Source organism: Drosophila hydei, unplaced genomic scaffold (assembly GCF_003285905.1).
Source record: "Drosophila hydei strain 15085-1641.00,03,60 unplaced genomic scaffold, DhydRS2 tig00000237-arrow-arrow-pilon, whole genome shotgun sequence".
Classification (NCBI taxonomy): domain Eukaryota; kingdom Metazoa; phylum Arthropoda; class Insecta; order Diptera; family Drosophilidae; genus Drosophila; species Drosophila hydei.
In genome coordinates, this window is record NW_022045691.1 from 1,826,297 (window position 1) to 1,852,450 (window position 26,154).

General features: G+C 42.0%; 5 protein-coding genes across 9 annotated transcripts; 3 read left to right on the plus strand and 2 right to left on the minus strand.

The window, feature by feature from the left end:
• The first annotated feature begins 324 nt into the window (after window positions 1-324).
• On the plus strand, window positions 325-1,520 carry LOC111596726. The gene has a single exon (XM_023311055.2). It carries the CDS (start codon window positions 393-395, stop codon window positions 1,479-1,481), a length of 1,089 nt encoding a protein of 362 aa, XP_023166823.1. The 5' UTR covers window positions 325-392; the 3' UTR covers window positions 1,482-1,520.
• LOC111596727 (mitochondrial protein import protein ZIM17) lies at window positions 1,488-2,213 on the minus strand. Its single transcript, XM_023311056.2, has 2 exons — window positions 1,880-2,213; window positions 1,488-1,817 (listed from the first exon to the last, which is right to left on the minus strand). Exons 1-2 carry the CDS (start codon window positions 2,141-2,143, stop codon window positions 1,506-1,508), a joined length of 576 nt encoding a protein of 191 aa, XP_023166824.2. The 5' UTR covers window positions 2,144-2,213; the 3' UTR covers window positions 1,488-1,505.
• A 436-nt stretch (window positions 2,214-2,649) lies between these two features.
• LOC111596721 (protein SPT2 homolog) lies at window positions 2,650-6,363 on the plus strand. 2 transcript variants are annotated; one of them, XM_023311050.2, is made up of 4 exons: window positions 2,650-2,829; window positions 3,148-4,585; window positions 4,992-5,201; window positions 5,275-6,363. In XM_023311050.2, the coding sequence occupies exons 1-4, from the start codon at window positions 2,767-2,769 to the stop codon at window positions 5,364-5,366; spliced, it is 1,803 nt and encodes a 600-aa protein (XP_023166818.1). In that variant the 5' UTR covers window positions 2,650-2,766; the 3' UTR covers window positions 5,367-6,363. The 2 variants fall into 2 exon arrangements, with proteins under 2 accessions (XP_023166818.1, XP_023166817.1); XM_023311049.2 differs by having other exon boundaries at window positions 3,145-4,585; window positions 5,275-6,362.
• A 582-nt stretch (window positions 6,364-6,945) lies between these two features.
• On the minus strand, window positions 6,946-8,787 carry LOC111596736 (scoloptoxin SSD14). Its single transcript, XM_023311067.2, has 2 exons — window positions 8,210-8,787; window positions 6,946-7,968 (listed from the first exon to the last, which is right to left on the minus strand). Exons 1-2 carry the CDS (start codon window positions 8,770-8,772, stop codon window positions 7,023-7,025), a joined length of 1,509 nt encoding a protein of 502 aa, XP_023166835.2. The 5' UTR covers window positions 8,773-8,787; the 3' UTR covers window positions 6,946-7,022.
• Window positions 8,788-10,784: 1,997 nt separating this feature from the next.
• On the plus strand, window positions 10,785-25,561 carry LOC111596458 (active breakpoint cluster region-related protein). 4 transcript variants are annotated; one of them, XM_030223541.1, is made up of 14 exons: window positions 10,787-10,970; window positions 11,663-12,203; window positions 17,539-18,224; window positions 18,384-19,038; window positions 19,101-19,378; window positions 19,434-19,569; window positions 21,166-21,186; window positions 22,477-22,575; window positions 22,636-23,625; window positions 23,731-24,114; window positions 24,176-24,336; window positions 24,437-24,576; window positions 24,635-24,884; window positions 24,940-25,561. In XM_030223541.1, exons 2-14 carry the CDS (start codon window positions 11,859-11,861, stop codon window positions 25,127-25,129), a joined length of 4,335 nt encoding a protein of 1,444 aa, XP_030079401.1. In that variant the 5' UTR covers window positions 10,787-10,970; window positions 11,663-11,858; the 3' UTR covers window positions 25,130-25,561. The 4 variants fall into 4 exon arrangements, with proteins under 4 accessions (XP_030079404.1, XP_030079401.1, XP_030079402.1 ...); XM_030223542.1 differs by lacking the exon at window positions 21,166-21,186; XM_030223543.1 differs by lacking the exons at window positions 10,787-10,970; window positions 11,663-12,203 and adding an exon at window positions 12,729-14,064.
• Window positions 25,562-26,154: the final 593 nt, after the last annotated feature.

A 26,154-nucleotide genomic window follows, 5' to 3' on the forward strand; every position in this document is an offset into this window, starting at 1 on the left:
ATATAACTATAAGTTTACGTTATGCACTTTATGTTTATCTTATGTTTAAACGATTAACAGAGAGCCTATGAAATGAAAAAGCTCATTGGCAAACTACATATATATATATATACATATATATATCTATACATATAAATGTATATATTAAAATAAATTTCAAAGAGCAGATAATTCGGTTGCAGACGTCTTGGGATTAATTTAAATGGGTAGTGCTGCCCCATCGCTTTAGGAAAAGGGTGCGCTTAACTAAGTGGCAGCACTGCGTAGAATCTTCGAGTTAGCAGAGCAGCTACCTAGGATCAGAAACTTATCGATAAATGAAGACGGTTTACAGAGTATGCAAGAATTAAAAATTTCATGTAAACATTGGCTTAGAGAAATAAAATATAATAATGGATGCGTATATGCGAAATGAGCTGACTGTTGACAGTGAGTTAACGTTAGATCAAGCTGTACACCATTCCACCAAACTGATCGTTTGGCTACTCGATTGTCTGGAACAAATGCAAGTGGAACAGCCAAAGCATCTGGAGCTCAGTCACACGGACATCGAGTGCATGTTTAAGGCGACATTATATTTATTTGAATGTCATGCACAGTATGGTGACAAACTGGTAGAGGCTGTGCTGCTACAATGTATTCAAGCGCATGCGATCATAAGACGCTTCTATAATAACTTAGAAGCAGATCGGACGCAATGCATTCAGGAGCTGTGCGCCAACATTATCAATGGTACACGCAACGGCCATACACATGCGCCACTGTTATATCAAATGCACAAAGCTTATGCAGAACTACAGCCAGCTTGGTCAACAATTAAGGATATGGATTGGTCAGCCATGGCCAGGAATAGAGCTAACAATACGACGTTGAATGCTGCAACAGCTGCCACATCAATTGGACTAAATGTCCATACGCTGCAAATGCGGCAATTGGTTCGACGCATATGTCGCCTAACAACAATGCAGGACATCAAAATAGCGCTTGCACGTTCCATGCAGCTCATCCGGAGCTGTGATCTCTGGCTGCAGCTATTCCGTGAGCCCAAAGAGAGTTTGCTGTACACTCGCTGCTATATGTTGCGTCAAATGATCTGTGATATGCTAAACGAGGGCAAAACAGCGTGCTCGGCCAGCGTTTGTTTTGTCCATCATATTTACGAATTTGTGGCCAGCGGCAATTGCTCCAATCTCTCGAGGCTCTACTGTTGGCTCATGCATGCGCGTTTCGCTACCGCCGTGGGCAGCTATTTACATGACTATTGGCAGCAACAGCAAGTTCTGCAGCTTTTACAGCAGGATGATATACCATGTTCCACAATGGAGCTGCCACTGGATGAGATGATCTACTTGACGCATTTGCTGCTCAAACCAAAATCGCCGTGTCGCAGTCAATTCTATGCGAAGTTGAAGTCGCTGCCGTCGCCAGTCCTCGCACAACTCATGGACTTGCTCAATAAAGTTGCCTACGTTTACAGCTAAATTGCAATTTTATCTCTACTTTCTTTAATTATTTGGCAAATATTCATGTTTATCGCTAATAATTTTTGTAACTTGTTCTCCCTTTTCGGCCAGAATTTCCTCAATGTTTCGCTTGCCATTGAGATCGGTGAACCAATTAAGATTGTCAGCAATTAGATGATGATTTGCACAGCCCTTACAGGTGACAATAACAACACCTTTATTATAGGCCACCTTTGATATGGTCTCCATATTTCGGCTCTGGCACACTTTGCACGTATAGATTAGCTGCATTTTGGTCTGCAGCTCTGCCAGTGGAATACTATTGCTAGCCACGCGATTGTTGTGGTCATCTTGCTAAAGTAGATGTTTATTTATATGTCAGTATAAGGCTCCATTCCATATATTTTAATATTTACATTTTTTGTTTCGAGTTTGTCGCTAAAGCAAGCGCGCTGGAGGCACGTGTATTTGTTATTTGGTAAAGCAGTCACAGCCAGCAAATGGTATTGACGTTGAGCATAATTGTGTGCAGGACATAACAAACGCGTCGCACCTGTTATATGGCATCTACCAGCGTGGGCATACAATTTGTACATTAATTTGAAGGTGCTCATTATGGCTGTTGTGATATAAACAATGAATACGAAATCAGAGCTAATTATATCGATAAGATTAGACATTTGCAAACACTGGATTATGCTTTAATTTAAGGCGCCAACATTTAAAAAGTCTGTGTTGAGTAAATAACATGACAGAGCTAAACAGACATATGTTTAAGAATACGATGCATTTGATTTATATAAATGTGTTATGTCTTATAACATACAGTTGTAACAACAATAAATGCATTTCATATTTAAAAAACAATACCAAATATTATCGATAAAATTATACATTAACAAGAGCTGTACCATAGGCATCGATTTAAAAACGCTGTTACAAAGTCATAAGACTACACACAAAATGAATATCTGACATTAATAATAGGAAATATTTTATTTTACAAGCAAGTTGCATATTTTTAATTGTTCCTTAGCTGGGACGACTAATTGTTTACAATAGTTCTTGCTTACGACCGAGGAATACTGGCTCTGCTAACAGCAGTACTTGTTAAATACTTGTTGCAATTAATCGTTATCAATAGTTATCGCTCGTCACATCACTAATCATTAGTCTTTCTAGAGTTTTCAGCTGACAACGACACACGTCTCGAACAAAGAATTACAAGTCAAACGATTTTAATTATTTTGAAAAGCAAGTCAACAAAAACTAGTCGAAGTTTTAATAAAAATTCAATCCCACTATGGATTTCGGTGCATTGTTGCACTTTGCCAAAAAGAACAACGATGCAGCCACAAAAGAAGAGGTTGGTTTACAAACTGTTTTCGCTTTACAAATAGAAACTTTTCAAATACGGGTAAGATGCATATAGCTAGTGATAATGACAAGCAATGGTAAACAACGTATGGATACGCATGGGTCGAAGGTACAACAACAACTGCGAATTGCTGCAATATGTTTATGTTTAATAAATGCATTTCGATCATACAATTGGGTCAATGATGACAAAAAAAAAACTAGCCTTTCGTGGGTGGTGGGGCAGGCGGTAGGCGTCACCAAAATAAAAAATTCAATCTCAACAAGTGGCTAACAGTGTTGTTTTTTGCTTATGCCATTCAAGCAGGGCAAATACTATAGCACAAAGTATGCACCGCCCAAAAAGGAGAGCAAGGAGAGCAAACAGCTGTCGAGCAACATACAGAAGTTCCTGAAGAAGCGTGAAGCGGAGGAGGCCGAACGCAAGCGACAGGAGCGCGAGAAACTGAACAGTTTGCTGGCGATGCGTGACGAGAAGTCAAAGAACAAGATACGTAAAATGTTAAAAGTAACGAAGTCAGCTAACAAATCGGTACTGGAGGATGCCAAGGACTGTGATAATTCTGCACTGGACGGTGCTGATCAGCCGGAGGGCGATGATTATGGCTACGTGTCGACAGAGGCGAACGCCTTCTATCAGAAATATATTGAGAAGGTGAAGGATGTGCAGGAGGATAAGGGCTTTGCGCCCAGCCGGCCACAATCTCTGCGAGATCTGTCCGGGACCAAGGAGCGTGTCAAGGCGGCGATTACACGCGAGCGTGAGGAAGCCAAAACGCATACGAGGCAACGCATTAGCCATGCGACACCGCGCAGCGACAAGGAGTCGCCGGTGGTGCGTGCCTACAGTACTGGGGACAAAAAGCTCTACGATCCAGAGGCCGAGCGACGAGACGAGGAGCGCAAGAAGCGCGAGGAGGAGCAGAAAAAGGCCAAGGTCAAGCGGCCGCCACAACCGCCGCCCATGGACTTTCAGGCGCTGCTACGTCTGGCTGAAAAGAAACAGCACGAGCCCGTCAATATTGCCATCCCAGAGAAGAAGAAGGAGCCGGAACGGTTGCTCTCTGCGCGCGAGAAACGTGAGCAGGAGGAGCGACAGCGTTGGAAGGAGCAGCGGGCACAACGCGATCGACAACGTGAAACGGAAGCCAAGGCCAAGGAGCAGCGTAAAGAGAATGGCGCCAGCCAAGCAGCTCGCATGGCGCCCAATGGACGAATACCAAAGCTGAACAAAGCGCCCACAGCGACGGCTGTTGCTGCCGCTGCAGCTTCTGCTCCTCCTGCTGCTGCTACTGCTGCCAGTGAATCCAAAGTCAAACATACTAGTGATAGCCTCAAGAGGCCAGCGCCAACAGCGCCCAGCAGCTCCAGCGCCAAAGTCAGCGCAAGTACAAAGACAACAAATGGCAGCAGCAGCAGCAGCAGCAACAACAGTGCCAAGCGACCGCCAGCAGCTGCCGCTGCTGTTGCTGCTACACCTACACCTACTACTGCCAAGAGCAGCGGAACTGTGCAATCTCGTAATCCCTATGCGGCAGCCAATAAGAGTGGAGCGACACGCGAATTTCCGCCAAGAGAGCCATCCAAAACGCGTGCATTTCCACCGGCGGATGTACACCGTACGGCGCAACGTAAGGCAGTCGGCTCAGGAGGAGCCAGTGGAGGCGGAGGAGCTGCGGCGTCGGCACGCCGCCCAGCCTCAACCGCTGGTGCGGGGCGCAAGCCAGTGGAAGCGAGCAACAAAAGTGAGTGCCGCTAGAAGACTTAGAAGCTGTTGTATCATTTATGTATATGTATATATATATATATATATATATATATATATATATATATATATATATCTAGATATATCTATATATATATGCCAATATATTCAGATATATATATATAGATATATATATCTTATTTGATTGTAGTTAATCATAAATCACAAAGCTCGAAATTCATCTTTGATTTGTTAATTTTTGATTTGAGGCTGTGCTTAATTTTAATTACAATTAATTAACTATGTAGTTTATTTATTGTCTTGTTCTTGTTTAACTTTAGTTTAAGCTGGTAAAGTCGGTATAAGTATAACTATAAGCTAAGTCCTTTAACTATGATCTACGTATATATTATTAATATTAATTATATATGCATATATTTTTCTAGGACGCATTTACGATGATGATGATTCGGAATATGACTCCGAATTGGACGACTTCATCGATGATGGCGACTGCAACGAGGATATATCATCGCATATACGCGATATCTTTGGCTATGATAAGCGGCGATATCGCGATCTCGACGAAGACGACGCTCAAATGGAGTCCAGCTTTGCTCAGGTGCAGCGCGAGGAGTTTATTAGTAAGAAATTAGGTAAGTATGAACATAGATATGGGTATGTAGCTCCAGAAAGTCAGATCTAACTTGTCTTCTTCTGCTGCTGCAGGTTTACAGGAAGATCTGGAGGATATGCGTATGGAGGCGTTGCATAAAAAGCGAAAAATGGCCAAAAAACGTTCGTCACGCATCGATGACTAAGAAGAAACGCCTTAAAACTTAACAAGAACTCATGTCTGTGCAGCGGCTGCAACTGTGGAGGAGCCTCCGCATCTTGCCGCCACCCCATCATCTTAGACACGCCTTCGAATGCCCCCGCTCAATTTGGAACTGGTGCTCTGGACTTCCACCTAGGCTTACAATTTATTTTGTGCAGGCGTCGGTTTTTTATTAACTTTCCTTGTTAACTTTTTTAATTTAATTAATTAATTCTTGTTTGTCTTCTTCTTACTTTTTTGTTTTAATACCTTAAATCGGAGCCGTAGCTTAGTGGAAGTAAGACCAAAATTTATATACAAAAAAAAAGAAAAGGAGACTAGAATGTAAATATCAATGTCATATTTTTGCTAAGCCACTCAAATCTATTGTATATTTACAGTCCAATTGAATATCTCAATTTGTTTTTTATACATTTATGAATCCCGTTCAAACATATAAATGTAAACTGTTCCTACATACGAGTTTATATAGACGGTGACATGGAAAGCCTTTTTTGCTACTACAAATGCTGTAAACAGTGTATATATAGTATATAGTCTATATCATATATATGTATGTGATATGTATACATGATCAATGTCAAACAAAACTGCACTTTATTTAAGGCTCTTTAGCTGGATAGGAAACTCATAGACTTTACTAGGACCTTGCTCCATATTAGAGTTCACGGCTAGTAAAGCGAGTATATTGGGTTTTGGGCAATCTGTGCCTGTCTTTTATAGCAACAATTGGGTATATAAAGTTATGCGTCTCCCTCAACATAATCTGCAAATAACTAGAGCCTTATTGAAGTGATTTATATACTCAAGGATAACATATATATAGTCCACATAGCTACGTCCATTGAGGTCTTTATTAATGGGGTAAGACTGTATCAGCTATAACCCCTAGCAACTAAGTTTCTCTTGAACTCTGCCACAAGTTTTTATATATGTATATAGACAATAAGTCTTATTAATCATTTATAGAGCCCAGGGTCACTGTGGATCTTATCAGCTTGTAGAATTATCAGTTTTGTGGCCTATATTGAGGGTGTGGCAAATCCGAAATAAAGATCTATATCGTATCAAATTTTGCATTATATTCATATATCTATAGACTCGAAATCTTCTGTCTATATATCTTGATTTTGCTATATCTTTGGAGGCAATTCTCTTTAGACTCTGTTCCTAGTTAATTTTCTATTTTCTCTCTCTTTCTACCTTTCTCTGGCTCCATCTCTTTCGTTCTCAGGTTCTTTCTCGCCCTCGGCGTGTCTTTGCCTCTCTCTCTCTCTCATTTATACGACTATCATACCCTGTTAAGACCCGCTCTTATCTCACTGCGGATTGTCTTTTCGCTTAAGTTTTCACCTCAACTTGGACAACCCCCCTTGACCTCAGTGAATACATATGTAAAAGTTATAAAATTTCAATTTGAGTCCATAAATACCAAAGGTTATACAATGTATTTCGAAATTGTAGTTAAAAATAGATTTAGTTAATATAAAGCGGTAAACTAACGTAGATACATGATGACACTGCAGTTGTCCGTGTGTATGAGTGTGTGTATATGAGTGTGTGTATATGAGTGTGTATATGGGTGTGTATATGTGTGTGTGTGTATGTGTGTGTGTCTGCTTTATGTTGAGATCTCGGTTCAGTTAGCATTGGAGAGCTCAACGACAACGGCACTGCCAATGCGTCGGTGATCGCACACGGGTTCTGGCTCCGCATCCATATATCCGATGGCCGTCAAAGCGGAATAGGCTTTATTCTTGGCGAGAAAGTGGACTTTGTGACCGAGATTGAGCAAATAATTGATAGTATGATTGGGCACCTCCGGCTCCGAGTCGATCACCATGGGCGCTAACTGGTGATGCAATCGGCCACCATTGACCGCCTCCTGGAGAGGTTCGCGCAGCACAAAATAGTGGAGTATCGCTTGTGCCACTGAGGTGGTTATTTTTGAGCCACCGGCACCGCCCACCACCAGAGCCACATTGCCGGCATCGTCGAGTACGATGCTGGGGCAAGTGGAGGACATTGGACGTTTGCCGGGCTTTATGTAATTGGCCGGACTGGCGGGTATATTGAATGCATTCACGTAGCCCGGCGTCGAGAAGTCATCCATCTCATCGTTTAGTATGATGCCCGTTTGTCGGGACCGTACCTTTGCACCCAAGTGCCCATTGATCGTGCTGGTCACCGAGATGGCATCGCCATTGGGTGCCAGCACCGAGATGTGCGCAGTGCCATGATCTTCCACATTGCTGAAGTTGGCCCCATAGTAGGACATATCTTCGAACGTTCGATCGTCCAAGATGAGCTTGCGAATCTCGGCCGCAAATTTCGGATCGATTAGGTCTTCATAGATCTCCCGCACCGAGGGCTCAAAGTGTATGTCACCCAAATTCGTACGATGACCATAAGCATGCTTAAACGTCTCAATTAACCGATGCCAATACTTGTCTCTGCTGCTCACATACATCGGTTCCATGACGTTCAAGATGAAAGTCAATACCGCACCGCTGCTGGGCAATGGCGACGTAAATAGCTCATGGCCATTGTCGAAGCGTGCGCGTAAAGGCTTCTCCCAGCGTACACTACAGTGAAAAGAAAATACTTATTTATAATACAGTATATTCATAACTGTTTTAGATGCAAATCGAAAATTAAAATGTACGCGCCTATCTGGCAACGTCACTTGAACTTATCGATAAGTTCCTACAAGCAAGTAATGAAAAATTTCCCATTAATATATTGTGCATCATTTTCTATCGATATTTTTTTAAGCGAATCTCTAAATATTGTTGTCTACCGACGCTTATGTAAGATCGAACTCACTCGTAATCCATTAGATCCTGTTCGGTAATAATGCCGCCCATAGCCCTTATATCCTCAGTGAGCATACGACCAATGCGACCGCCACCATAAATGACTTCCGGCCCTTCGATGGCAACAATTTCCAGGGTATTAGCTAGTGTGCGTCGATACATAATCTCGCCCTCCTTGTATGGGTTATTGGTTTCTGGATTGATAAAGATCTCCGACATAGAGATCTCATTGCGTATATGCTCCTCGTGGTTGGCCAAAACACCAGCCAAATAGCGCGAGACTAAAATTCCACGTCGGCACATCTCGATAGTCGGCTCAAAAAGTCGCTCCCAGGGCAGCCTGCCGTATTTCTTGTGCAGTTTCCAGTAGCCATAGATCTCGCTGGGCACACCACTTGAAAGTGCACCAGCGATATTCTCCTGGCCAACGAACATGTCTTCAGTGGCTGCAGCTGGCGCCGTTTCTCGCGCAATCAGCGCCTCCATGTTGCCTGTTTCCTTGGTGTAAATGGTGGCAATGAAGCCACCGCCTACGCCCAGGCTGTGTGGCAGAACTACGCCCTCGCACAGCATTGTGGCAATGGCTGCATCCGCTGCCGAGCCACCCTCATCCAATATATTGCCACCAATCTCGGCACAGCCAACGCCATTGGAGGCTACGGCACCAATGCGCCGTCGCTCCGTCTCATTGCTCAGCCCAAAGATCAGGCCCAACGTGAGACCCGCAATCGTCAGCACCAGAAGTATCCAAACGACGGCATACTGCTTGCAGCAATTCCTGATCGAATGGTGAATCAAGATTTGGGATTGAATTAGAGATTGCACATAAATAACTATTTATATGATATGATACGATGTGATTGATATGTGATATGATGTAATATGATGGGATATGATGAGATATAATGTCATCTGATGTGGGTTGTGGCATATGATATATAAACAAGATGTTTAATATTATGCTCGTTCACGAATTGAGAAGAGAGCATATTCATTCATGTCTGTACACTCTCTCCACTCTATCCAGTGTGGTAAATTAGAGGTCGAAGACATATATAAGCCTTGTTTTATAGAAGTTCTGCAACTATTCACTCTTTACATGGTAGAGCTATAAATGACTTGGGTATATAAAGTTCATTCATTTGCTTTTGTTTTGGATCATAGACGGCTATAATGATGTCGATTTAATTGCTCTTTCACTATACTTCTTTATACGAAACACATACACACACACACAAGTATACAAAATTTTTGTCTCATTTTCACTTACGACATTTTCTGTGTATTTATTTTATGCAATTTTATATTTTATTTTAATTCTTAAAATATCACTTAAAATTTTTTTGAAAAATATGTTTAAAATTGTGCGATTTACGCCAATTCGCTGCTTAGTTTATAATGATAAAATAATGCGAGCAAGGGCCTTTATATAGAGCCCGAAATATATTATTGAAGTCCATTTTCTCCGAAGATAACAACAGTAATTTCGAGACTCTTGAAAAGCAAGAAAGTTGTTGGTAGGCTGACTAACTGAACCGAAATGAAGTTTTCCCGCCGAAGGCGTAAATACTAGATATTTTTATAAAATCCGTGCTATATTGAAAGAAAGAAAGATAGCGAGAGATATATATGTTTATCTCTTTGCCGATAAGGCGTAAGCCCAAAGTTAAGGCCAACTTTGATTTGGTTATTGAAATTATTCGTTAATCGGTTCACGGTTAAATTGTCTGGCAGCATTCCATTAGTATTACAAATCAGCATACATATATATTTTTAGTGAATATCAGGATTCGGCTTTTGATAAGACAGCTGGCGTTCGAAATTAATTAGTTTCTTAGCTATTTGAAGACAAACAAACACAGGTGATAGCATTAACTTTATCTTTGAACGCTGTCTGCGTTTATTTTTAATTTAGTTATTTTCGTTTCAAATTTTAACAAGGTTTTCGTTACAGAAACTAGTTAATTCAGTTTAAATTGAAACCGTTACTACTAAATATGATACAATATTACTTTTCATTTACCAGCACTGTCTGCGTGGGTGGTGGGCCGATCAGTCAACTGCATAGATTATTTGTAATCGATAGTTCCAAACGTGCACCACCAAGAGGGACATTTGAAATTCTAAGTAAAATAAACTTAATAATAATTTAATAAGAAGAGACGATCTCAGATACTTTGAAATACTGAAAATTATTAATGTTACTTTAATATAATAAATATCAAAATGTATTTTGTATTTTTATTATAGTGCATATTTCTTATTTATACTTTTTTATTAAATTCTTACATTTACGCAAAAATTTTCGTAGCAACAAACCTGTGCAAAATAAACCACAATGTTCAATATCAAAGGTAGTTCGATGCTAATCATATTATTTGCCATTGCAAATTTTTGCATTGTCTTAATTTCATTTAAACTTTAAGTTATATTTTCGAAAATATTACAAAATTAAAAACTAATCGATATAATTGTCGTAGCCAGTGCTTAAAAACACATGCCCATTATAGTATCTTAGCGTCGCGCGTACTTATCGATAGATATTCGACACATCGGTGTAATTTTACCATCTCTAATCCAAATGCATACATATGTATATGCAAATGTCTTCTCATCTGCTCGTATGTGTTGTCGGTTGTATGTGTGTGCGAAGTTATTTTTTTTACGAAGCGAAATCTAATTGGAATTAAATAATAAAACGTGAAATGGCATATGAAACAATATAAAAGTTGAACCGCGCGTCGGTCGATCCCAAAAAAGGATCTGCATATGTAAGTGCGATTGCGGAATGGACAGGGGCGCAGTCACATCAACAACAACAACAGCAGGAGCGGCGCTGCCACCAAAATTGCATATGTATGTGTGTGTGCGTGTGTTTGCGTGCGCATGAAAACTGAACAAAATGAATGCGTCTGCGCCTCCAACGTAGCTGATGGAGATGCACAACAACTTTATGGCCTTGGCTAAGACTAAAACTAAAAACAAGAAAGAAAAAAATTATAAATGATGTATCTCCCGTTGCAGTTGCACACAGACACAGCATACAAACGCATAAGAAAGGGCAGCGTAGCAGCAACAACAACTCGCAACCAAACATACACACAAACGCAAACACATGTACAACTACAATTACAAGTGCAGCAGCACAGGCAAAGCATAAGAACAAAACAGAAACCGAAACACAAACACAAAACTGAAACTGAAAACCTTTCAAAAGTCGTGATGCACTCGCTGCTGCTGCTATTGTTGTTGTTGGTTTTGTGTTGTTGTTTTCGGGTTGTTGTTGCCGTTGATGATTCGTTGACTACGGCTACTGTTGTTTTTGTTGTTGATCCAGGATGCAGAGAGAGCGCGCATTTGCTCTCCTGCATGCAGTCACACATATACACACATCCCCATATACACGCAAACATGCATTCGCTCACTCCCTTACTTACATACAACAACACACACACCTTTACAGGCAGGCCAGGGCGACGCAACGCAACGCAACGTAACGTAACGCACAACTGGCGCTTCTTACATAAAAAGCTCAAGCCGTAGTTAAAGCTTTCGCTCTCACCAAAGTAAGCAGCGCAGCAGCAGCAGCCGTAGCAGTTACAGCAATCACCAAGGGGGGAACAGCTGGTGCAGCAGCTGCTGGCCGCCGACGCTGTAAAATGAGCGTTTTCGATGATTTTCAACGCTTGTGGATGCAACGGTTTCCACAAAGCTCCCTATCCGATGATTGGGAGCAGGATGTGCGCGGCAGTCTCGAACGGCATAAACAAAAAATAACAGAGTTAAGTAAAGAGTTGGAACAGGAGACGCTCTACGTCGAGTATTTGGAACGTCTGCTCTCCGATGTTGAGAAATATCGTGAATCTGGCGGTGATCCGACAGCGCTATTCGAATCAGCCACCGGCAATCCGGCGGCATCGCAACAATCACCCAGCAGCAGTGGCGTCGGCGTCGCTGCCAATGGCGCAACTGCAGGCCCAGGCGCTGGCGTGGACAAAGACTACGTAAGTATTTGTAATGCTCTTTAAATATATACAACACATATTTATTTATATATATAAATATATAGATGCATATGTTTTGTTCTTATTATTGTTTATTAATACTATTATTATTTGTATTGTCATTGTTATCAATTTTGTTGTTGTTGTTGTTGTTGTTTGATCTTGCAGTAAGAGTTGCGTCTGCTGATTGCGTTAACCGTTAGCATTCACCAGGCGCACAGCAATTGCCAAATGTGGGCGGACTGGGCACCCTGTGCTCAGCCATTCATTGGCCGTTAGCCTCTTATCAGCCGTTATCAGCTCAGCTAGCGCAGCTGTTGAGCAGCATTGTCGTATTGACTCAGCCATTGACACCAATGAAAGCCCCTGTAATTGTAATATGTTAACTGGTTAGCTAGGCTAGCGCCCAATTGTACAACAGCTTTACACCTATTTGGAACTGCTGAATTGTGAATTGTGGCTTATGGATGGTTTTAGCCAGTTTTATACCAAGTCGGAACTAGTTCTTTTCTATCTCATATAATTGTAATTCTGAGTGATTGGCTATAGAGTTCCTACTGATTCAGCCGTTAACTTCACTTGAACTGGCCTTTGTTCTTGGGTGGAACTAGTTCACTCTGCGGATTGGAATTGTGTTGCGGTTATCTAGGCATCTGCTGCTTTAAATGATATTCAACAGTTTCCGCTGATGACGCTGTCTGTCTCACACTTCGCTCCTGCAGCCCCTCCCCTTTGTGTCTCAGTGTGTGTGTGCGTACCGTACCACTGTACGGACGACTCAGACCGTTCGTGTAACTACGTACGTCGGTTCTACCACTTCGATATCTTTAATTTTGCCCGTTATCTACGCACACACGCTCATCCATTTGTTCTATTCATGTTGTCTGTGTGAATGAGCTTTTTTTTGTATTTCTTTCGGTTTTGCGCGCCGTCGTCGTCGTCGCTGACTTCGACTGATTCTGACACCCGGAGCAGCCGCCGACAACGCCGCGAGTCGCCGCCAGTCGGCAGTAGTCACTAGATTCGGTGAATAACAACACCCAAAAGCGGGCCCAACGTTAAGCGGTCAGTGTTGTATCCATCCATCCATCCAGGTGGTGTATAGACCCATTCCCACACACACGCTCACCACCTGCGCACACACCCGCATACTCCACACTCCGCCCCATAGACCCAGCCGCAATCAACGCCGCCAACGCGGGCTACGCATACGAAGTAACAAAGAACTGAACTGCGTTGAACTGAAGTTCTATGCAATCTGTCTGCATATGCATAATAAAAAGAGTTCAATTTCCCTTGAAACACAGTTTGAAGTGCGAAAATTACGTAAAGAAAATAATTCCAACGGTATAAAGTGCGAGTGTTTTTGGGCCTAAACCGTAATTTTGGGCGTGCGTGTGTGTAGTTTTTTTTATATTATTTTTTAACGTGTTCGTTTGGCTCAAATTTCGTGGTCAACTTCAACGCCAACGTCTGCGTCGCAGTTGCCGTCAGCGTCAGCGTCGTCGTCGTCGTCGTCGTCGTCGTCGTAGTCACCGACGCAATCACCGTAGTCGTTTAGCCTTAAATTTGCAGTTCTTGTTGTTGTTGCAGCCAGCCAGCCGCAGGGCGGAGCTCGGCTATCAATTGCTTCCCCTCGTCTCGTGTCGTGCATCGCGTCGTGCTGCGTTGCTTCGCCTTTGCAATTGCAATTGCGTGGGCTACACACCAACAGCAACAACAATAACAGAAAGCGAGAGAACGTCTGTTTGCGAAAGAGAGTGGAAGAAGCGAAAACAGTGGCGCTGCTGCTGCTGCTGACGGCGCTGCTGTAAGGAGCATGTCTTCCTTCAAAGAGAAGTTCAAATTATGGACCAGAGGGGTGCGTATTCAGCCAGCGTACAAAGCGTATATATATATATATATATATATAAATGTATATATGTTTCAGTGTCAGTGTCTACTGCAACAACAAAGCAAAATGAATTTGTTGTATTTATCACAAGTTAAAATCAATAAACTTATCGCACTCACACAAAAGCACAAATTATGGGACTTGAAATAAAAACAAAACCGATATTTTCTTGAGTGGACTACTAAAAAATACCCTGTAGTGCCAATCATTCCATTTATTTGTGCTATTTTCTTGAGCAGAACAAAGTCACATGAAAATGTATTTCTTTTTTTCACGATTTTTTAACCAATATTTAAGCTTTAAAGCTGCTCTCAAGTTAATTATTAAAACCGTGAGATATACCTAATCTGAAAATATTCGTGGATCATATGAAACAACTTACTCTTTACTCTACATTTTAAATGGTATCAAGTAGCTATGTAACTAAGAACCCGTTAAGAGACTAAAGCAAAAACCGTAAAGTGAAACACTTCAAAACGCACGCACACATATTCATAAGTATGTATGTATGTATGCACACACACACACATATGTGCATATACATATCTGTTTGTTCGCAGCGCCCTTCTTTTACAGTTCTCTTTAGGCCCACAACAACGTCGACGTCCACTACAAATCCAAATCTCTGCGCCATTCTTCGCATTGATAAGCAGCTTGTGTGGTATCAGTAAAAGCGCCTGAACCAAGGCAGCGACTCACTAGACCTTAGTAAAGTGCACTGCAAAAGCGAATCGAAGAAAATGAGGGAGAATGAGACAGAAATAGAGAAAGAGAGAAATACTTGGCTGTAGCATATTTTAGACGGAAAACATCTGTAGCGATTGGTGTTTGATTAAAAACTTTTGATTAGCAAAGGTATTTTTACCTCCCCCCCAAGTAAAATGGCTTAATCAATTTTGTTTTAATGTCGCACATAACAAAAACAAGTCCCACTAGCCATTTGACAAATCGAATTTATTACATTTTTACGTTGGAAATAAATACTTCAAGTTGTGCAATGTTTTTTAATGCAAGTCATGCGAAAAGAAAGAACAATTGTTTTGAATTATCTAGGCTTAACATAAGCCAACGCTGTAGCAAATAGATATCTGTTAAATGCCTGCTAAGCTGCTGTTAAAGTGAAATTACATGCATATAATAACATGCATATATGTTTATGCACGTGTAGATCTATGTATGTATGTAAATACACACACAAGAGAGAAAGAGAGAGAGAGAGCATGACCACTTTTAGCACAAATCTAACGGGATCTGTCTAAAAGAGAAATTAAAATCAATATGTGTATTGATATTTATTTCTTTCTGATATGTTTAGCCGACGATCAACGAATTTAGTTTCAGTTAAGAACAAAAAGAAGAAAATTAAAAATTTTTAAAAGAAATATATAATTAATCAGCAACATTTAAGTGTGTATGTGTGTATGTGGATATTATGCACATTTAACCATTTTGCTCGCCCTAATATTTGTGCATGCATTTGATTATTTCTATGAATCGCTTAAATACATTTTCCCCGGAATAGTTTACAATTTTAAACAACAATTGAATGTGGATGATTGTTTTCGTTGCTTAAGAGCTTGGCGCCGCTAAATATGATTCACATTCACAACGTTTAGTTGAGCTAAGTAAGCGTGTATATACATATATGTGTGTGTTGGATGATTGAAAATATGCTAAATAATTGTATCGACATGGCGCACATGAATACCCCAGGGACAGAGAGCAAGAAAGAGAGAGAGAGGCAGAGAGAGTGCACCCAAAAGCTGAGCTCAGCTCTCAAACATCTCGCATGAGTTTGCTGCCAAGTGCGTGTATCTGTGTTTATGACGCGTGTGTGTACGACCTTCGCCGTCAACTTTTATTGCACGCTTTCTTCTCCGCTTCGCTTGGACACATTCAAACACACACACACACACACAGACAGACGTACAGCTGTTGCCGGCTGCTGCTTGGCCCAGGCCCACCCCCGAAACTCACACACACACACACACACACACACACACACACACACTTACTCAAGCACGTCTCTCTCACAAACACACACACACTTACACTTCAAATAAATAAGCTCAACAAATTCAATTTTTGCTGCCAATTTTCTTTATTTTGGCTTCAAATAAAAAACCAAAATTAAAAAGTTGGTCTCTTTTTAATTTTTTTTCTTGTAGTTTTCACTTTTTTCGTAGCCAAAAAAAGGCGTAAAATATGTACAACATACATACATATGTATGTATGTACATGTCTGCATCAATGTGCTCCGTTACACGCACACGTTCCACGCAAAGTTTGGCTTATTTGTCTGACTTTTTTCTGCTTTTTATTTTTCTTTATCTTTCTTTTTCTGTTTTGTTGTTTGCTTCTGCCACTTGTTGTTGTTGTTGTCGCTTTTAATGGAACCGCTCAACGTGTTAGAGAAATGCGTTACGTGCTCTGCCTGAGCAAATGACCAAGGCGTGGGCGTATTAGAGGGAGAAGGGTAAGGTTGGGGCGTGGTATTCAGTGCTCCGAAAAGCTTTCAGTTTCTGGCGAGTTCTTTGGCATTTTATAGGGGGCTAGAGAGAGAGAGAGAGAATCTTTGAACTCTTGCAATGCGAACTTGATTCAGTTGAACCTGTTGACTTTTGAAGTATATTCAATCTAACTGTTAAATCTTTAAAGAGCAGCCAGCATTTATGGGTGGCAGTAGGGCGTGGCATTAAACTACTTACCTGCAAAGAGCTTGCAGTTTCTGTAGAGTGACAAAGAGAGAGAGAGAGAGAGAGAGGTAGCTGGAGAGGAAGAGGGATCTGTGAACTGCAATTTGATTGAGTTGAGCCTGCTGACATTTGAACCAGTTCAATTAGGCGTTGCTTGAGCACAGTGCAGTCTCGATAACAAGGAAACCTGAAATGTACAGTTCGTTCTCAAGCAGAAAAGTAATTTCAAACTTCATAGATATTGAAATGCTTTTTATCTTTCTTAAAGAACATTCTTAGTAACCTAAGTCTTTTATGCATACGTTATTCACTTCAATATATTAAACACTTTTAACGTCTTATTCACTTTGGACATTCGCTTCAATTAATCTGCACAAAGCCACCTGTTTTGGGCCTTTCCATTCTTTTCATGCTGACTAAGTTAGCTCGCACATCTGTGTTCATTTGGGCTCTCATTAAAAGTTCCGTTGCAACTCATAGGGCGCATCATCCTATCCAAGAAGTACTTAGTTTCGGTTAGCTTGGCTTTAAGAAACTATTTTGATCAGGGCTAAAAGACACAAGTTTTAAGGGTATATGCGACACTTTATATGCCCTATTCGTTTAACTGAAAGGCATATATGTATATTGGCTTATAGATACCCTAGCCCCATGCCCATATGATGATATTGATATCCAGTCTCTGTCTCTATGTGATATACCTTGAAATGCATTCATCAGCTATAAAAATGTATTCACTTTGCAGAAATCTAGTTTGAATCTGCGTGAGGCATCGTTTGCACCGTCGGCTAACAAGGACAAGGACAAGGACAGGCTCTCACTGAGCACCGACAACAAATACACACACATACAGAATGATGGCGGGGGTGGATTGAGCAGCGGAGTGAGCTCGGCGCCGCCAACGGGCAAGCGCAGTCTCACGGAGCACAGCTTCGAGCGCGAGGATAAAAAAGACAGCGGCAATGAGAAGGATGCCAATGGGGCGCTGCAGCAGTGCATCACTGAGCTCGCGGCCTCCATTGGCAGTGGCGCCAACAAAGCCAACGAACAACAAAGGCCCAACGACAGCAACAGCAACAGCAAGCAGCAGCAGCAGCAGCAGCAGCAGCTGAAGCAGGAGACAGCTGGACAGGCGGAGGCGAGTGGGATACATGTGGAACAGCAATCGAAGCCGTTGCGCACTTCGCACTTCGTGACCGTCATCGAGGTGAAGGAGGCCAAGGACAAAGACCACGATGACGCCGCCTCGGCGTTGGGGCTCAATGACAACGCACTGACGCCACCATCCACATTCGGACGCTATCCGGAACGCAGCAAGGCCGCTGGAACGGAGGCCACGGCACCACCATTGTCGCCATCAATGACATCGCCCGCCTTGTCCGCCTCATCGTATACCGCACATCTGGAGGCCAAAAAGAAAATGCCACCCAGGTGAGTTGAGCCGAGAAAGATAGATAGAAAGACAAATGAAGCAAAACCTCGAGGCTCTGTTAAGGGATATAATTTACGGCTTAGGAAATATTTACTAGCATATTGAAGCTAAGCTGCGGCCTCCTCAATGTTGTTTCACTCAATCCCGTATCATTGCAGACCGCCGCCAAAGAACATACGACGCGTCGAGCCGCCCACCATTCCCAGCCAGCAGCAGCAGCAACAGCAGCAGCAGCTGTTGTCGTCGTCGCCAAAGCGTGAGACGCCCTATGCTGGCAGTGCAATGCCGTTGCCGGGCAGCAGTGCTGGCGAGAGTCCGGCCAGTTCGCTGGAGCGGAATATAAAGCCATCGGATATTTTGCGACAGAAGTCATCGGAGAATCTGGAGTCGAAATATGCAGCGAATCGAAAGACAACGCCAGAGCTAAGCAAGCTGGCTAACACGCCTGAGCTGATGGAGGAGCTGGGGCGCAAAATGGTTGGCAAGACGGACAGCCTAGAGCACGGGGCGAAGCGCAGCGATGCCAACAGCAATAGCAACAGCAATGGCGGCAGCTTAGGACGCACTGCGTCCACGCCGGGGCGCGCCCTGACGCCAGCTGGGCGCAGTACAGCGGCTGGTGCTGTCGGCGCTTCGCCAACGGGCAGCCTCAATAAGACAGCCAAACTGGCGGCAGCGGACAGCAGCTCGACGAGCAGCCTGGAGAAGAAGTCGCGCGTCTCACTGCAGGCCAGCGACGCCGAGCTGCCGGCCAATGCACAGCGCAGCGTCGGCTCCAAGGAGTCGCTCGCATCACAAGGCATATCGGAAGCGGTAAAAGTCTAACTCTTTCACAATCTATATATATATATATATTTTCATTTCCTCTTTGTCAGATCAAGAGCTATGAGTCGGTGTCTTCGCTCAGCTCGGACAGCGCTAAGGCGGCTCAGCAGACGGACAATGAGCCCTATTATGACAGCGTGCCGCTGGACAATGGCGATGGGGAGTACGTGTTCATAAAGCCCGGCCGCACCGGTTCCTCGTCTAGTCGCGATGATCTATCCACGCCGGGCAGCACTCTGCCCATGGCCCAGTTGAGCAGTCAGACGAGCGTAACGGATCCCGAATCTCCAGGCCGTACCTCCAACTATGTGAACATTGATTACTTTATGTAAGTGCCAGATCAGAAAAAACCACCCTTCACTAACTTCGATTCTCTTTGCCAGTCAAAGCAATGAGACGCGCTCCAGTTCGTTGGACAGCGATGGCGAGTACGAGGGTCCGCCCATATTGCGCACCATCTCGCATGACGAACAACAGCACAGCACATCCACATCACAGACACCAGGCGCCCTACGCAAGGTTCGTTGGTTCGTTGGTTCGTTGGCTCGTGGTCGGCTCATTTGGCCCAGTTGTTAGGCTAAGGCTAGGCTTAACTGATAAGGTCTAAGATATGCATACAATATACAGCTAACAGCTAATTGCTTTTGGCTAATTGCAATTCAATTGGCAGCCGCCGAATGATGCACACATTTCAGTTGCTATGACTAAGCCAAATCCGAACAACTCGCCCATGCCGTCCACACCTGCGCTGGGCATTAACATACGTTAACTTTGACTAATTGCGACCAAATTGCATGCGTCAGCTGCGTCTTCTCTTCGTTTCGTTGCATTCAGGATCCAAAAGCCAAGCTATTTGACCAGTTCAATTAATTGAGACCTTTTGATCAGTTTGCTCGGATGCTTGAAATCTTTACCTAAGACTATTATTTTCGAAAACTTCGTTTACCAACATAATACGATCAGATATATATTTAAGATCAAGTACTCAGCTCGCATTAGAGTAGAACCAATTCCATTTTGCCGTCTTCTTAGCTTTTCCGAAAGGGTTTTCCTGACCTTATGTAAACTGCGTCTTAGGCAGCTTAAGACTTGAGCTTTTGTAGTCATGTGAATTCGTGTTATCGAATCTGTTGAGGATATAGATCTTTAAAATATTATTATTTTATATTAGATCTTCATATAAGATCTTTAAAATATTATTATTATAGTCCGCGTGCTCATGAATATGTTTTAACCACTTTTATAGCTAAAAATAATATACTTAAAGATGGATCGATCTATAGGATAGAGATTGGTCTTATAGCGCATAATTCTTACAGATTTTATAGACCTTATAGATTGTAAAGTTATCTTAGATCATCTATAAACTTACAGATCTCATTGATCATATTACACTTGTAGGTGCTATTGCTCTTATAGTTTTCTTAGATCTTATAGATCACATAGGTCATACAGATCTTTTAGAACTTGCAAATGTCTTAATAGATCACTTGGATTTAATAGATCTTATAGGTCTAACAGATCTTATAGCTTACCTTGATTTTAGGATTCCTTTATAACTCATAAATCTGAAAGATCTCGTGAGTCTTTTAGATCTTATGGTTCTTTTTGATCTGTTAGATCTTGTGGATGTCATAGATCATATAGTTGCTTGAGAGCTTGCAGATCTCTTAGAACTCACGGATCTTATAGCTTTTAAAGGGCTTATGCAGCTTGTGCATTTTATATAGGTTTTATGTCTTATATATCTGAGATCCCAATGATATTATAAGACTATAAAGTATCATAGGGCATATGCTATAGATCAACTATAAGATCTATAAACATATACTCTTAAGAGTCAAAAACGTATTGTTCCTAAGTTTTCTCAAAGAATGAATGCTCAAGAGTTATGCTATATTTACATATTATTAATATAATAACAATAACCCTAATAATAATAATAATATTAATTTTTTTATATTGTAAGAGTATAACTAATATTTGAATATTTACTAACAACGATTTTCGATTTCTTTTTCTTTTTCTTTCTTCCTTTTTTATCTGCAATCTTTTTTTTTTTTGATTTTTGTTGTTTTTTTTTTATTTTTGTTTTATTTTACTTTCTCTCAACAGAACTTAGTTTCAGCGATACTCGTGAGTACCGGGAAAACCCCCTAATTCAAGCCTTAGCCTCGCCTTTCTGTATATATGTGCATATATATATTTTATATATAGACAAACCTTTGTAAATATTATATATATATAATATATATATATATACCATATATCTATATGTATTTGCTTCCTTTTTTGTTGTTCTTTTGGAATGCGCTTGTTACATCAATGTTCAATGTTTTTCCTTTTGTCGTTGTATTCCTTTATCTTTATGTTTTGTTTATAGTTCCAATACACACACACACACACGCTGACCCATACATATATATCTATATATATCCTTACTCTTTGTGCTATGCAACTTAATGTTTAGCTGCAGATTTTTAGAAATATTTTTGTTTTGATTATTCAAAAAACCTTTTTTAGCGCATTTACAAAATACCTATTTACTATATGAATCATATATCATTCATATGCTAAGAATATTTAAAAACACAAAATATGTCTACGAATTAATAGATATGTTATATATAATCCTTAATCCAATCCAAATGTTGTTGCATAGTGTGTTTGTATTATATATCCTACACTCTCCTCTCTCTCTCTATCTCTTTCTCTTGCTGCCTCTGTCTATGTCATGTATATATAACTTATAAAGTAAACAAAACATTATGTATATATATATATATTTCTATATCTGCCTATATTTATGAAATCTGTTCAAAAAGTATCGCGAAATTTGTGCTCTAGTTTGTGTCCCATGCAATCCTCGAGGCATAATCAATTCTCGCAATCTGCTGCTACTTCCTTGCCTTCATCTGTAGCTTAGCATTGTCCTTCAGTTGTCGATCAGATCAGATCCCCTTTGATACAGATTGCATGGACAAACGCCGCAGATGAGTCAAAGCAAACTTCCACGCACAAGTGGGGCATGCCACAGCCAACATAATGCTAGAAGAAACTCAAGTTGTAAATCGAATAATGCGCGAAACTTTTTGAAGAGACTCAAAACATGTTATATGTATATAATATATATGCGACTCTACTCATACGCCTTTGCTGTACATATATACCCCTCTCTCTCCTCTCTCTCTCTCTCTCTCTCTATATATATATTTATATAAATATATCTGTCTCGTTTGTTCCACTCCACACACATATATCTATAGATACAAGACTAGCTTCTTGTGCATAAATGCTGGTGCAGGGATTATAGCTAAAGCACACATAATGCCCCTCATGCAATCATTTTGTAGATGACAATCACAATTGTAGACTATGGAATTGAGTGATATATACACTAATGAAACTCCATCTATATTTCTCTAGTTATCGGGCAATGCGCGTGGCGCTAAAATACGTTCCATATTAAACTCCATTATACACAGCGAGGCGATCTATGTGGAGTGCCTGAATAAGATGATACAGGTGAGCGTTCAGCCATATATATCGTATACCTAGCGTATAGCTAACCGCCTCTGATTGCAGTATAAGCGAGCTATACACGCCACGCTGAGCACATCGCAGCCTGTGATCAAGAAGGAGGAGGAGAATACGATTTTCTTTAAAATCGAGGAGCTGCACAAAGGGCACACCGACTTCCTGGGCGATCTAAAGACAATTGTGGCACATGAGGGCGGCGATGTGTTGATTGGGGAGCCGTTCAAGCGCTTGGCCGATATGTTCGATCTATATAGCGCATTTCTGCATAACTATGGCCAGGCGATTGATACGGTGAAGAAGTGCAGCGCCAACAATCCGCAATTTAAGAAAATTGTCTCCACGATTGTGGTGAATCTGCAAACGGAACAGTCGCTGACGCTGGAGGATCTGCTGCATAAGCCGGTGGCCAGAGTTCAGATCAATGCGCTCGTCTTCAATGATCTGTTGCGCGAGACGCCGCCAAATCATCCGGACCATCAGCCGCTGCGACAGGCCCAGAAGATCATACAAATGTTCCTCAATCAGTTCAATGTGGTCAATCAGCGCTTGCCCACCGAATCGAATCGCAATCTGCGTCGCATGGTGCGCAACTCGTTCATAGTGGAGCTGGTCGATGGGCATCGCAAGCTGCGACATTTGTTCCTCTTCAACGATGTGATTGCGTGCGCCAAGTATAAGGCATTGGGCCGCGATCGCATCGATTACGAACTCAAATGGTATATTCCGCTCAAGGATGTCAACGTTTACGAGGAGTCCGATACGAGTGCGGACCTCAAGGAATCTAGTCCCGCGAACATATCGCAAGTGAAGCGCAATTTGCGATCGGTGCGCGATCAGCTAACGCTCGAAGCGAACGGCGTGCGCACCGGTGACAAATATCGTCGCAAACTGGCCGATCTGGAGTCGCAGCTGGTGCTGGCCACGCCCAACTTGGTGCTGCGGCTGGGCAATAAGGCCAACAATAAGACAATGACCTTCTTTCTCAGCTCCGATTTCGAGCGCACACAATGGATGGACTCGATAATGTCGCTCAAGGTGAGCCGAGACGAGGACGAGTTCATAGAGCTGAGTCTGGCTTAGATTTGCATGTTGCAGCTGTATCTTAACTCTCTCCCTGTTCCTCTCTTTATTTAACTTTAGCAAAAATGTAATTTGCCTGGAGCCAATACGATCAACTCGTTGGAGGTGACCGCCTTCATTGTGGCCATGCAGAAGGGCATGAAGACTGAAATGGGCTCCTATCTGATGCGCAACACGAACGATGAGAGTCTGCTCGTTGGCGATCTGCACATGGGCGTGCAGGGACTGCAGGGCCTTGAGCAGCCGACGGATCTGTACATATGCATCGAGGTGGACTCGTATGGCCATTACTTCCGCAAGGCAACCACCAAGATGATCTGTCGCAGTCAGACGCCGCTGTGGAACGAGAGTTTCATGCTCGAACTGGAAGGCAGCCAGAATGTGCGTGTGCTGCTCTACGAGGACAAGGAGCGGCCACTGCTTCGTGCCAAATACGTACTCAAGGTGAGCTTAACCAATGCCTTACACATGCCATAGCTAATGGAATGTCCTTTCTGTGTCACAGCTGAGCCGCAGCTGGCTGACGGAGACGACGCAAACGCGCAACCTCAAGCTGAGCGAAACGTTGGAGCTGAGCGCCAGCTTCCGTTTTGTGCCCGGCGAGCAGTGCCGCGGCAATACCAAGCCAGGCGCGCTCTTTGGTGCCAAAATGAGTCAAGTATTAAAGTAAGTTTGACTGCCAAGCAAAGCAGGAGCACCAAGAGAGACAGAGAGAAGGGAGGGAGTGAGATGTTGTTTTTCACGTTCATTTATTTCACTTTTGCAGGCGCGAGAAACGCGACATTCCGTTCATAATCAGTGCCTGCATACGGGAAGTGGAACGACGTGGAATGTTGGAGGTGGGCTGCTATCGTGTCAGTGGCTCTGCCTCCGACTTGGCTAAGCTGAAGAAGGCGTTCGAGTCGGGTAAGTCACTGAATCAATAAACATGGCTAAGCATTTCTAAACGCACATCACTTTTTAGATGCCTACGAGGCAGAACAGCTCCTGCGCGAGGTGGACATCCATTCGGTGACAGGCATACTGAAGACATTCTTGCGAGAGCTGCCGGAGGCCCTATTCTCTGATCTGCTCTATCCACGCTTCTTCGATACATACAGCACATTAACAAACAACAACGAAGCCACACGCATCAATGAGCTGCTCAAGGTATTTGAGGAGCTGCCGCAGGCTAACAAAGCCTCGATCAATCTGATACTGGACCATCTAATCAGGTAAGAGAGAGCCTGAATCACAGCAATCATATGCTATAAACTTTCTGTTACACAGAGTGCACGAGAAGGAGGCGGATAACAAAATGTCGCTACACAATCTGGCAATGGTATTTGGGCCAACATTGCTTCGTCCTGGCCAGACGCAGGTCAAGCAAAAGGATCCTTTGGCAGCGAGCACTGTCGACGTGATGGCCCAGGCGGGAATACTCTATTGCTTTCTCCAGGCGCGCATCAAAAAGGATTAGAAACAAAGAGATAGCACAAGCACACAAATATTTACATATGTATAACTCTATATATGCCCTATGCTTCAAATGCTCACACACCACCACCACCACCAACAACCACAACAACAACAACAACAACACGCACACACACACCCTACACAACCTGGCTGATGATTGTATATAACAGGCGCAAAGCTGGCAAAAGGAATTGCGTTGTTCGTGCTACAGGCGATTTGATAGCTAAAAAACAGTGCTCAATAGCGGGCCAATAACACACACACACACACACAAACAGACACACAAATACACATACTTACAAAATGTATACATGCGTAGACAAGTGTTCAACACTGATCCTGTGCTGGTCCTAGTCCAGACATACTTCCTGCTAACCTAGAAACCCCATCAAGGCTTTTAGCTGCTGCTTTTGCTCGTCTACTCGTTTACATACATACATATATTTATAGTATAAACTATATGCTTTACCTATACATATACAAAAGATAACGTATATATATTTATATACTTATGATATAATATATATATATATATATATATATATATATATATATATATATATTGCCGTGTAGCCCCGCTTATTGCAAGGTTAAAATTGATATTTGAGAGAAGGAAGCAAACAAAAAATGGCAAATATTTTCAATATTACGAGTACACACACACACAGACACATATTTATATAGTATATATATATGTATATATACTATATACTATATATATATATATACTATATATTATACATTACTAATTAGAACTATATTACTAAAAACGCAAACCGATTTCAAAGTAAAAGTAAAAATTGTAACGTTTGCGGCATGATTATAATGATGATGATGATGATGATGATAATGTTGATGATGAGGATGATATATGTATGTGTATGCTTAAAAATATTCTGTTTTTTTTTCGTCTTGTTTTGTATTAATTACTTAGGTTTTTATATAAACAGAAACGTAAAATAAAATATATTCTATTTAGAAATGTTTTTTGCGAATTTGTGGGCGTCTGCAATTAACTATAAACCA

Excerpts from the sequence above, each read along its gene's own strand:
- LOC111596726 (XM_023311055.2), top strand. The coding sequence starts at position 393 with ATGGATGCGTATATGCGAAATGAGCTGACTGTTGACAGTGAGTTAACG.
- LOC111596727 (XM_023311056.2), bottom strand. The coding sequence starts at position 2,143 with ATGTCTAATCTTATCGATATAATTAGCTCTGATTTCGTATTCATTGTT. Across the intron at positions 1,818-1,879 it reads ACAAACTCGAAACAAAAAAT|CAAGATGACCACAACAATCG; the intron begins GTAAATATTAAA and ends CATCTACTTTAG.
- LOC111596721 (XM_023311049.2), top strand. The coding sequence starts at position 2,767 with ATGGATTTCGGTGCATTGTTGCACTTTGCCAAAAAGAACAACGATGCA. Across the intron at positions 2,830-3,144 it reads ATGCAGCCACAAAAGAAGAG|CAGGGCAAATACTATAGCAC; the intron begins GTTGGTTTACAA and ends ATGCCATTCAAG. Across the intron at positions 4,586-4,991 it reads AGTGGAAGCGAGCAACAAAA|GACGCATTTACGATGATGAT; the intron begins GTGAGTGCCGCT and ends ATATTTTTCTAG.
- LOC111596736 (XM_023311067.2), bottom strand. The coding sequence starts at position 8,772 with ATGCTGTGCGAGGGCGTAGTTCTGCCACACAGCCTGGGCGTAGGCGGT. Across the intron at positions 7,969-8,209 it reads CAGGATCTAATGGATTACGA|TGTACGCTGGGAGAAGCCTT; the intron begins GTGAGTTCGATC and ends TTTTCACTGTAG.
- LOC111596458 (XM_030223541.1), top strand. The coding sequence starts at position 11,859 with ATGAGCGTTTTCGATGATTTTCAACGCTTGTGGATGCAACGGTTTCCA. Across the intron at positions 12,204-17,538 it reads CTGGCGTGGACAAAGACTAC|AAATCTAGTTTGAATCTGCG; the intron begins GTAAGTATTTGT and ends TTCACTTTGCAG. Across the intron at positions 24,885-24,939 it reads ATACTGGACCATCTAATCAG|AGTGCACGAGAAGGAGGCGG; the intron begins GTAAGAGAGAGC and ends TCTGTTACACAG.